Here is a 13,051-nt window from a genome sequence, read left to right as displayed (position 1 = left end):
TATTTAAAATACACAAAAAATTTAAACATACACTGTACAATTCAAATAGAAAGAAAACACTGTATAATATAAAGATACAAAAATGGAAATACATAAACAAGAGAGAATAAATGATAAAAAGTGAATCTATTATAGGCTGATGGCCTTTTTAAGGTTAGGCTCCCGAAATCATAATATAATTATAACAATCATAGATTATAATCATAGAAGAAAGAGAGAAGGTACATGTACTATATACATCTAAATATGTGAGTGGGTGAAAAGGCCATTTCAGCATCTTTGAATTTCTCTCACTTACCCTATCTTTGGACAGCTTCTTCGGTGTTGAACCAGCTCTATGTTGACCTTTAACCTGGCTCTTTCTCTTTGGTGAACCCATATCAGTCTCATCAAGCCCTAGTTGCTCCTGGTAACGAGATGCCATCAGAGTCTGGTCTTCTTCTTCCCCTGTTACATTCAAGAAATACACAGTCATTAAATGGATAAATTAGATTCAGAAGTCAAAAATCTTTGTAACATAATGGTACATGTATACCCTATGATTTCACATATGGTGAATGACTGATCTGAAAAAATACAGACTTCAAAATTCAGCAAAACTATAGATCACAGCTCTTTAAAATATATTAATGAAAACAAAAATTTATTCAATAAATTCAATTTAAAATGCATTTCATAGTACAGTTCTAAGCAGTCTGTCAAAGACTTTGCTATCATTCAAAGTTTCAACCAAGGTGTTTCACATGATAAAGACTAACACATAGCCTCTCTTATTCATATCATTGTATATTTGTTCCTGTCTTCCAATGAATTCAAACTGACCTTCATAGCTGACATAGTTTGCAGGGAAATACCCCTGTTGACCATTCGCTAATTGTCCCATCCACCAGTTCTCATTGTCTTTATGAAGTACTGTTATCTCATAACCTACTTCTAAACTCAGTTCATCAGATCGCTGGGCTTGATAGTTGTATAGAGCAACAACTTTGTTGTACTGTTTCTGTTTGTCTTCAACGACGGGTGCTTTGAATGTGAATATGGCTTTGCCATCAGATTCCTGAAACAAAATGATTCAAAGAAGAAATAAAAATATTCTTGTCTTTTCATAATTCAATTAAAATACATACAAAATAAAAGCAAATTTTAAACAAGGTCACTTACTAACAGGAATGACCACAGAAAAACTCCTAGCATAGGTGCTGCATAACTAACCATAAGGAACCTTGACTGCTAACCCCACATTAAATGCACACACTGAATTTTTTTTTACATTAAAAGTAAAAGTTGATGGACCATGCATCTGAGATAAGAAGGAGCCACAGGAAAATATTTGTATTTTAAAACGCAATTTACACGGGCCGCTCTGTACTGGAAAATGAAAATGTATAATGCAATTTATAAACAATACACGACTGTGTAATATGTATGATCTAATTATTGAAAGAAATATTGAACTCACAGCATTGAGATTGATAGTAGGCATAGGTCCTTTCTTATAAGGTGTACTGGTCCATCCAGGTCCTCCTCTACCACCAGTAAAACCAAGGGTTCCAGGGGTCTGAGTTAGAAGAACAAGATAGAAGTCATTATTTAACATTTCATTGTCTGCACTGTACAGAGCACTAAATATCAAAATAATAGGAAAGTATTAACCTTTATGAGCATTACATGGCAAGGGATGAAGATGAAAAATATGGTTGGGGTAAATGGATAAAAGATATTTGAAATTTTGACGACACCAAAATAGAATAAGATGGACCAAAATAATATCAAGGAGAAAGTTACAAAAATATATAATTCAGATGTAAAAATATCACAAGGGTCAGGGAAGAAGAACAGAAAGAATTCTACTTTAACAGAATACAGAGGGGAAGTAACAATTTAGAGTGTTACACAGGTTATACATCCTATTTGCTTTTCAACAATATCAAATTTACAGAGAGAGAACAAAACCTATTGAAGGATACAGTGGCCCACAGAATAAACTAAATAGAAATGTTTATATGGCACAAATACATTAATTTATACTAAAATACATGTATTGGTAGAAAGAAAACAAACAGTGACTGAACAATGAGAAAAGGAAAGGAAATAAGTGGAAAAGGAAAAAAAAATCAACTTTCAAAAGCATTTCACATATTTTTTTTTTCAAAGTAGTGAACATTGCCAAAATATAATGTAACATAAATCTATATTCACAATCCGTTTGGAGCATTCTGAAATCTATCCCGTTCACATATGAATGGAGATTCCAAAAAAGATGAACTGTATTATACCTGTGTTTGCCATGGTGTTGATGTGTAATCAAATGTAGATCCCCAGGTCTCGTATGGAGCTGATGATGCAGCGGGGGTGTAGCTAGATGTGTGCATGGATACATTGGTTTTATTTGGATCAGATGGTGCATTCTGGATGGCCTAATGAGGTATGAAGTAACAAATAATATGCAATGATGGGTGAAGGAGACAGAGAACTGACAATGGAGTTTCGTATCAGGGGCCGGTAACACAAGGCTTAGTGATTGATCATACAATTGATTTGTATGCATGATTGCATGTAATAATCAATGTAATCTAATGTGAAGATCAGCCCAACGATCAAGCGCTAAGCTTTGTGTTAAAGGGCCCCTGGTCACAATACAGAGTAAAAGACCAAAATGATATACAGTACATACATGATGTTTATGAGTGGACAGTTGTGAAAGAAATAACATATACCATGGAGTAACTACTATATTATTTCTCTTTAAAAAAATCTAATCAAGGAAGATTTCATAAAACATGCAACTCCTATCTAGAAATATGTATAACAAAAGGAAAATGTAACTCAAAATTACAAAGTAGTATATTTAATAGAGAAATAAATTTCAACAAGAATAAATCTTAAGTCTCAAATGAAATCTTCAATACTGATGAAGAGTGGAATTATATGAATATTTGCATATTGATTAAAATGATAAATGAAATGAATGACATATCATGCAGCAGATTGGAGATCTAAAATTTCAGTAGCCTATATCCTAGTCGGAGACTGCAGTTATCGTCTTTGCTGTTACACTAAACGTATTAATATATGCCAACAAACAGTGGTTGCAGAACTTCCACTGACTACATCCTATCATCCTGCTGTAGTCATTGTTTTCTTATTATCAACTATAATTTGGTGAGAATTTTTCACTAAAAAAGCTGCTTACGTTTATTGTAGCCACAAAGAAAATAGTCTTGACGCATCAGGCTCATAACAGCAATAGCTGCAGTCTCCCCCTAGATTATAGGCTACAATTTCAATTGCTGTAAATATTTTGCAAGCTAATTTAAACACTGCACTAAATTGAAGAATACTTTACAATTACATATCAAATCCAGTTCATACATTATACCTTCAGTGTTTGTTTGAGGGCCTGATATTCAGAAGATAGGGGTGTGTAGCGTGTTGCAAGGAGGCACAGCAAAGCAGTAGAAATTCATCCATTAACAAAGGCAGAATAATAAAACAAATAAAGCAGCCAGAGAAATGGAAAGAAAATGAAACTCAGAAACATCAACCATTTATAGACAGAACTTTTAACATCAATTTAAAACTAAGCAAATTGTTGAAATATTTGACAGATTTTTACATTCTTGCACTATTAGATACTAGTATAAGCAGCTTCTAGCATTCTATAAAGAACAATTACAATAAAAAAAATATTAAAAAAAACAATTTTTTTTTCACGAAAATTTAAAACCAAATGAATAAATTACGAAAGCCAACAGCACATTACCTTTTGCAAATCATGGAAAACTTCAAAACTCAAAGAAATTTGGAATTACTGAATTGTTCATTATCCAAAAATATATGTTAGAATTATTCACAAACAGAAAAACATCAAACAAAGCAGTTGAAAATGAATTCTCGATTAACAAACTTTAGGGAAAAAAACAAAAACAAACAGCCATTTATAGGTAGAAAAAAATGAAGAAAACAAATTCTGTATCCTCTACCATAAGAGAATAATGTTTAATACTAAGAACTAAAGCAGAAATACAGGAAAATGGGATGGAAATAAAACATGAAAAAGCAAAATTTCTGATTTATTTGCCATTTTTGGGGGTGGAGGATAGCATAGAGGCAGTTTCATTCAACAGCCCCCTTCTGGTAGAAATCTATTCCTTGAAATGCTGAAAAGTCTGATTTGACAGTTTTTGCAGAGTGACATGAGTGTCACATTTGACAAAAATTATTATACAAATAACCAATATGCATGAGAAAGATGGTATGAGATTTTTGTACAATATTATATAACAGATTTATAAGTGGGCTTCAGATCTCCTCACAGCTTTTTCAGTGTAAATATACTTAAAATTACGATAAAAGCAAGCAAAAAATTAGCAAGCATTGAGAAAATAGCCCCAAAAAATTGCTTTTGTTCTTCCTTATCACAATCTTCTTTATCCTCAATGGTTGACAAAAAAAATTGAAATGGGAAATCAATGTCTGAGAACTACTGAAATCTATGGTTGCTGAAAACCCTGCAATCTATGACTGAAAAACACTACAACAATGCTATCAACTGCAAGCAAGCTCTGAACTACAAAAGGTTAGGAAAAAACACCACAAAACTAGGAATGAAAGCCAGGCCATCACATACCATAACAGAGGCAAGTTTTCTCTTAACACGGGCAAGTCGTTCTTGTTTCTTATCTTCTATATCCTGGTCTATATCATGTTTAGTCCGTAGTGTACCAATCAGACGTTCTTCTTCCTCTGTTACATTGCCATCGTCTGCCTCCTTCCCAAGCTTGGTACGGGCAAAACCCATCGTCAAATGGGCAACTACATAGAAAATAGAAAAATATGATTGAAATGATGAATGATACAGCTTCTTTTCATCTAATTATCCTTTTTGAATGAGTTAGTAATTACAATTTAAATGTTTCTTCGTTTTTAAGAGAAAAAAAAATCCAAATACTGAAAAGCAACATGAAAGTCTTGGAGTTTAATGATTATATTAATTAGACTATTCTGAATAATTTGCATGTTGGTTCCTTCATTGTTGACAATTTCTCAAATTATTCATCTACATTGCAAGATTTAAGTTGAAAAATAAATAAGGGTATATGATTTGTAGGTACAACATCATCAGAGTAAACATTATTTCTAACACATGGAAGTCTACTGTTTCTTTCACATGAAGCTCTGAGAATTGGGAGTATTAAGCCCAACCCTATACTAACATCCATAAGCAAATTATCACTCTTCATTATCTGTGGTACATGTACATGACAACACATCCCCAAAACAGCTAAGATAATTCAGCTATCCAAGTACAGGTGGATTACAATTATAAAATCAAGACTGTATTTATTATAAGACAATTGATCACAACACCAAATAATTTCAATCATGTATCTACCCTTTGCATCATAGATGTAGATTTGAATTGGATGTCCTTCACCACGAGAGCATAGCGCCACCATGTGTTCATGAGGGTGATAGTCTACATCACATACAGGTTGCCTGTAACCAAGCTGTGTGTATGCAGCTACCTGCTCACCTGTAAGGTTCAAGCACATTGAATGGTTTAGAACTCAATAAAATAAGATGTCTTATTGCATATGAACTGAATTAATAATAGTATAATGTGCATATCAACAATTTGTGGTTGAATGAATGAATTTTATATCTTATACATCATCTCATTTTTGTGCATTTCTTTTTGTTTCTGCTGTTATCTCCCTACATCTAATCATGTTTATTTAGTCTATAGAATATAATTCATTTTTACCTATACAAGGCATTTTAGGGGATAAATAAAAGTCATATTTCGCTCGCTACTTTCAATCCGAGACAAAGGAGGTAAACATTTGCCATGTTGCCCTCCCCGGGATTTGCCCATAGAAATCCTGTACAAAATAGAGGGCAATATTGGCGATATTTCTGCTAGTGCGCTTGCGCAGTAGGAGCCGATTTCGATCGCTAATTTCAGTATTTCAGAAATCTGGCTAGAACCAGTTAACAAACCAACGCATTGTAGATAATGCTTGGCGCGGCCAGTGCATACACAAACGTAACCCAAGCGCAAGATTTTAACGCGTTGAGTGGTTGAGTGTATGTGCGCGGCATGCATGATGTGCGACTGCAAGGTAACAATTACGTCACAATTGTTTATTAAAGTTGAATTAAGAAGGGGGTGAGTTTCCATTAATATAGGTTCTACATACAATATATAGTATATATAAGTTGTTCAAACACATAGCATGTCACAATAATCATCTGCCTTCTCGATATTTTGCTTTGAAAGTCTATGAAATTAGCCACCTGTCAGAGCCCGAGAGACGAGTGTACAGAAAAGTCACTCGGAGTGTGACGTCACCGGGGGAATTTAGTATAAGAGGTGCCTGAATGTCATACAGAAATGCTATGCAGAGAGAGAAAGATATTTTACAATTTTTTTTCAAAGCAACTCAAATCAAACAAATAGGACTGATATGTACAAATCTTTACTTTCCCTGTATAAAAAACAGTATGAATAACCACCATGAACTCTTCAATCATGATGTAAGATAGCAAACAGTGAGTTATTGAATGATATTTTCACTATTTCTCATTTATTTTATCACGATGTTCAATCAAGTGAGTAGCTGGAAAGTAATTCCGGCGGCTAGCTCAGCGCGCGCTGAACGCATAATACTAGTACACACAACACCCAGGCATTGAGTGTACTGTTATGGTCTGGTATGTCGACTTAGTTCATGGCCGTGCAGCGATCCCCTGGCGTTTTTTCTTCTTTTCTTTTGTCTTTGACTCCACTTTTATATCCTCTGGATCATTTCCACTCATAGCTCATTCCACAGAACAATCTTGAACCAAACGTATAGTATTCTTTCTCGGCCTTCTGAGTTGTTTTCTATATTTAATTACGCTAGGGGTCACCGTCACACATACAAACGCAATTCGGAAGTGAGTTGAAGACAGAAAGATATATAGTAATTAGTATACATCTCTATGGTTGAAGACAACAAGAACAGTACGGTAGCTCGACAGCTAGCTGCGCCGGAGCGGGCGGCCGGTCGGCACAAAGCAATTCCGCAACCAACTGTGTTTTTTTGCAAGAGCCGCGTCACACGCGGATAAATATGTCATAATAACACGTCTGCTACGTTATCGACTGGTGAGAAGATCTCGATCAAATTTCATATTATTCACCTTGAAATTATTCCTTTAGGGTCTATGGTATCATTCTGAGGGGATTCACATATTTGGAATAATAGTACGGCCACAAATATTTTAATCATTTCCTCTTTGCAAGTTCTATGGCTCGCAGATACAACTTCAACTGCAGTTATTCCATATGAAGGAGTACGTGCATAGTACACAAAACGGCACTGCCTTGTTTACTACACCGGGACCGGATACCCCCCGGTGACGTCACACTCAAAGAACACCCGTCTCGGTAGGCATTGCAGGAGCGAACTCAGGGAAAATGGGTAGGGATAAATCGTTCAAATTCACTATTTTGAAAAAAGAAAGTGGGGGGTCGAATCACCTATTAGTGTTTGGGGGGTTGTAAGGTTGCTATTAATGTAAATATCTCAATATTTGGAATCGTCTTCTTAATTCAACTTTAAGGGTTACTTCGCTAAGGTCGGGAATAACCTGAAATCAGAAGTAGTGATAAGCAAACAGGCATATAAATTGTTCCAAATAGTAGCTTGAATTACACATTGTTCAACCTTAGGTAATAATAATAATATTGACCGACTCTTCTTTCGGGAAACATCAAATATGTCGCCCTTAAAAGAACCATATTGTCCTCGTCTAAAGACTCTGGCCAATATGATTCTGTTGCGGGCGACATATTTGATGTTCCCCTCAAGGCCAGTCAATATTATATAATTATCAACCCATAGAATGAAGTCCATACTCCTAAAATGCAAATAATAAACAGGGACGTAAGATATATATCCCTCCCCCAAACAATAAATAATAAAAAGAAATTCAAGAGTCATATGAAAAATTAAAGATAATGCTAGTCAACTGAAAATGCTATGCATGACAATAGATAAAGCAAAAATTTGAATGAATTATATTAGTTTTATTTAGTGATCTTGACTCAAGATGATCCTTTAGGACCCTACTGTAAAAAGATACCATTATTGGTAACTGCTATTAGTTGTGACTTCCATTGAAACCCTTATTATATTTGCTGTTGAGCAATTCTTCCATGGCTCAGGGGAAACTAATGGCACAGTTATCATTCAGGCCCAGGTCACCCAGTTTACGGATTGGATAAGAAATTCTTGCCATCTTACCAGTATCTGTATTCCATACATAGCCATGTCTATCCTCACTGCCTGAGAAAACAAAGGACCCACAAGGAGATAGAACACTTCTGATCTGCTCCCGAAAGTTCAATACACCTACATAGTTCTGCATCATACAGAACCTGTACAGCCAAAAGAAGGACAAATCAATTTTGATTATATTACATCACAGTTAATTATTTGCACCAGAGGGAAGTAAATATGTTTATTTCATATTCAAACATTTCATAAGATTGTTTTCTTAATCAAGAAAAAAGTTGAATCATCCAATTTCATTCCATTGTTTAGATATTATCATTGCAAGTAGGCCTAATCGTTACATTGATTTTGATAAATGAAATGCTATTAGTAAACAGGTGTTTACAATTATGGGTAAAAAGAAAAAAAAAACCTTTACCAAAGTTGCTAAAATGTTATATTTTGCATCTTTAAATCCATGAAATGTGAATTGGCCATTTATTTTCCATATTTCGTTAACATTGTTTTTTAAAGAAAATAAAGCCTCACCAAAAGTTGCTAAAATTTCATATTTTGCATCTTTAAATCCATGAAATGGCCATCTATTCTCCATATATCCTTGAAATTGTTTTGGTTTAGTCAGAAACTATCAAGAAAATGAAGAATATTCACCTCTATCTTGACTCTGAAATATTGTTTTAACTATAGTCCCACATGTAGACTTTCAACGGTGTTGCAACGTCAACTGAGAAAGATCATTTTATCATTTTTTGTTGTTTTACACTCAGTCAACACCATGAAAGTATATGTGGGTCAATGCTTATAGTCCCGCTCTGCTATGCAGGCGAAACAAAAACGATGGACAGTGTATATCATATTCTATTGTAGACAGCCATTGTATGATTTATGTTCCAAACAAGTCAACCCCATCCCACAGAGTCCTCAAATTCTTCACACTAAATGCCATGTATAGTATTTCATCAACATCAGGATCAACTTACAGTCTTAGATCCAGCATACGTATATGATTATCTCTGCAGTGTACAAGAAGACGACGCCCACTAGGATGAACCTGTAGACTATTTATTGGAACACCCGTCACATCTTTATCATCAACATGCTGTTTTATCATCCAATTACCATTAGAACCTAGGAGAACAAGGACGTTAAGAACAAGTATACATCATACATCAGCAGACAATTGATTTCTTTAATCACATCAAGTTTCACATTCAAAAAGTAGTAGAAGGTGAGGTTGGAATGTCCTTAATGCTATAAATATGAGTTATTATAATTCCAATGGATCATCATCATGAGCAAATTAATATTTATATTTAATTCTTCATTGGCAGCATCCATGTATCAATTTCATTGTACACCTACTTTATACTTTTTCATACCAACACCATGATGATGAACACCATCATCACCATCATCATCATCATCACCATCATCATCATCACCATCACCATTATTATCACCATCATCATCATCATCATCATCATCACCACCAACATCACCACCATCATCATCACCATCATCATCACCACCATCATCATCACCACCATTATCATCACCAACATCATCATCATCATCACCACCAACATCATCATCACCATCATCATCATCGTCACCATCATCATCATCACCAACATCATCACAATCATCATCACAACATCATCATCACCATCATCATCATTATTATCACCAACATCATCATCACCATCATCATCACCATAATCATCATCATCAACATCAAAGACTTACCAGCACTCTTCCATACAATGATCCTCCCTTGACTATCACCAGAATACATGTGGGTCCCATCAGGTGAGAAGGCTATGCTATTGACAAAGCCTTCATGACCTTTCAATTCGTACATCAACTAAACAAGAGGGAGAAATAAAACACAATGAGTATATCATCATTTGTGTGACTGTCAGTGAACAGTAATTCTTGGATGGATGATAACCACAACCAAGGAAAGTTGGCCTAACAAAATGAAAAAATAATACATTCCATTTGAAAAGTCATCAAAATGAATTGCCTTACATTTGATACATGAATGTACCATCTTTAAAACTTTTGTCATCACAGAGCATGACATTATGGAGTTAAGTTTATGATCTAAAGACATGATACATGTATACAGTTGGATTCCAATACAATTATTGGCTTACAAAGAATGCTGCATCAAAATTTGAAATGGCTCATTCTAACTCCCTTGGAGACCTGATCATTATATACATTTCATTCAGTTTGGTTTTGGTTTCTCACCTCTCCAGTTTGTGAGTTGCTCTCAGTGCTCCATACCCTTATAAAATTATCATAGCCACCAGTGATGATAAAGGTCTCATAGCCAGGGTGATAACGAGCTGTGTATACAAAGGATGGGTGTGGGAAGACCTTCAGAGCAGCACTATCAGGCATGTCAATGTGCCATATTCTACAGGAAATCAAAAACATTAACAAATTTAAGGTTGACATTCTGATAACATGATGTGTGTGAAGCAGTGCATCATTGAAATAGCACCAGTAATATAAGAATGCAGACCAGTATGCTGATAATGGTTATCACTTTTCCTCATCCTCCTTTCACGATCATACTCACTCTCCTTCTGCTCCATTCCAAAATAAATTCTCAAAATTACCATCTGGATTCTCATATCGTCAATCCTCAATAAATTTCAAAATAGTGTCATCCTCTCTGTCATCACATCACCCTACCATCGTGATACTCACTTCTTTTCTGCTATTTTCTCATCACTATCATCATCACCAACATCATCACCATCATCTTCACAATTATCACCACCACCACCACCACCACCATTATCACCATCATCATTATCACCACCACCACCATCATCATCATCATCGTCATCATCATCATCATCATCACCATCATCATCATCACCACCATCATTATCATCACCACCATCATCATCATCACCATCATCATCATCATCCTAGCAATCTTACTTACCTTGCTGTGCCATCTGATGAAGCTGTAAGTATATCATTTCCTGAGGGACTCCATCTGATATCATAAATCAACCCATAATGACCAGGAAACTGGCATTTCTCTCTTCCATCCGGTATCTGATGAGGAGAACAAGATATTCAGAAGGATGAATATGACAAGAATACATAGGTCTACATAATTGGAAAACAAAAGAAACAAACAATTAACAATCACATTTTACATCAATATTACTGAAATATGAATATGACGCATAGACACTGTACTGGAGATGATTGTGCTGTATCAGATGCTGCCGGTGCTGCAGGTTATGTGGTGATCCTGTGGTGATATTCTTGGTGCACTATATACAGTCTGCTAGGTGCAGTGTGCAGGTGGTGCATATGTATCCCTCTGATATCATACATACAAAGGAAAAATTTCATATGACACTATAATTTTTTTAGCAGAACATGCGGTAATACTTTACCTCATATACTATCACTGGATATCCATCCTTGTCTTTACACCCACAGGCAATGTGACTGAAATGAGAGTAATAAGCATAAGTAACACTGAGAATAATTCATTTTTTTTCATTTTGACATTGAAAGAAAGTAAATAATAATAATTTTCCAGAACTTATGTAGTGCACATATTGCATTTATGTGATTTATTTTTCATTCAGCACTATGCAAAAATGAAACCCCTTCACACATGAAGAGCACATTCAAATGCAAGAGTCATACAGGTGAGTATAAAGTTTAATAATCAGTTGCCCCAACCTTGCTCCAGTTAAAAACGAATTAGCATAGTTCACAATACTGAATGAAAATATTAAAAAAAAACAAATAACTGGGTCAAGAATCATGTAGCAAGTATACTTACTGTCCATCGGGAGAGAACTTGATCACATGACATCCTTTCTTATCACCAGCCAATGAAAGGATCTCTTTATTTGGGATTCGGCAAGTCTGACCAGGCAGCTTAGACCACAGAGATGGAACATTTGTTCGACTAAACGTGATAAATTCAAGAGTAAAGAGATTACTTAAATACAATTTAAAGTTTGATGATTATCAATTACTGAAATAAAAAAGCTTTTAAAACAAAACCTCAAAAAATTAAGACCACTAAAAACAAGTGGAACGCCTCTGGCAGTCTCGCCTGCATTACGCGATTCGATATAGCAGCAGTGCTGAATTTGAAAACAGCTATTAAATAAGTATTCACAATAAAAATAAAACACTATATGATAATAACCCAACATGACCATTGACCATGATCATGTGACCTAAGACATGTGCAAAACAATCATTCACACTTGATAACCCTTATGTGACATAAGTTATGTCTATGTTTCATGAACTACATGTGTAGATTCATAGACTTTCCAAGTTATGATGCCAATTCAACAAATACCCCCAACACGGCCAAAGTTCATTGACCCTAAATGACCTCTGATTTTGGTCATGTGACCTGAAACTCGAAAAGATATTCAGGGATACATGGTTACTCTTATGTCCCAAGTTTCATGAACTAGATCTATAAACTTTTAAAGTTATGATGGCAATTCCACAAATACCCCCAACATTTTCAAAGTTCGTTGACCCTAAATGACCTTTGAACTTGGTCATGTGACCTGAAACTCAAACAAGATGGTTAGGGATACTAAATTTTTCTTATGTCTAAAATTCATGAAACAGATCCATAAAATTTCAAAGTTATGATTACAATTCAACAAATACCACCGACATGGTCAAAGTTGGTTGACCCTAAATGACCTTTGGTCCTTGGTCATGTGACCTGAAACTCACACAAGATG

At 35.0% G+C, this 13,051-nt stretch overlaps 1 protein-coding gene across 2 annotated transcripts in view; it reads right to left on the bottom strand.

The window, feature by feature from the left end:
• LOC129260434 (jouberin-like) overlaps positions 1 to 13,051 on the bottom strand; it is a 29,184-nt gene that overhangs the window by 4,387 nt on the left and 11,746 nt on the right. Inside the window, exons 13-26 of one of the 2 annotated variants that reach the window (XM_064114114.1) lie at positions 12,115 to 12,243; positions 11,717 to 11,771; positions 11,251 to 11,366; positions 10,542 to 10,710; positions 10,032 to 10,149; positions 9,266 to 9,413; positions 8,295 to 8,428; positions 5,396 to 5,536; positions 4,631 to 4,815; positions 3,380 to 3,400; positions 2,277 to 2,417; positions 1,460 to 1,558; positions 823 to 1,057; positions 299 to 447 (exon numbers count right to left, since the gene is read on the bottom strand). In XM_064114114.1, coding sequence (XP_063970184.1) covers positions 299 to 447; positions 823 to 1,057; positions 1,460 to 1,558; positions 2,277 to 2,417; positions 3,380 to 3,400; positions 4,631 to 4,815; positions 5,396 to 5,536; positions 8,295 to 8,428; positions 9,266 to 9,413; positions 10,032 to 10,149; positions 10,542 to 10,710; positions 11,251 to 11,366; positions 11,717 to 11,771; positions 12,115 to 12,243 — 1,840 coding nt within the window. The remainder of the gene's footprint in view (positions 1 to 298; positions 448 to 822; positions 1,058 to 1,459; positions 1,559 to 2,276; positions 2,418 to 3,379; positions 3,401 to 4,630; positions 4,816 to 5,395; positions 5,537 to 8,294; positions 8,429 to 9,265; positions 9,414 to 10,031; positions 10,150 to 10,541; positions 10,711 to 11,250; positions 11,367 to 11,716; positions 11,772 to 12,114; positions 12,244 to 13,051) is intronic. The other variant, XM_064114115.1, reaches the window with a different exon arrangement.

Source organism: Lytechinus pictus, unplaced genomic scaffold (assembly GCF_037042905.1).
Source record: "Lytechinus pictus isolate F3 Inbred unplaced genomic scaffold, Lp3.0 scaffold_19, whole genome shotgun sequence".
NCBI lineage: Eukaryota > Metazoa > Echinodermata > Echinoidea > Temnopleuroida > Toxopneustidae > Lytechinus > Lytechinus pictus.
Note: the sequence above shows the minus strand (reverse complement) of the source record. Positions and strands in the feature narration are given on the sequence as shown.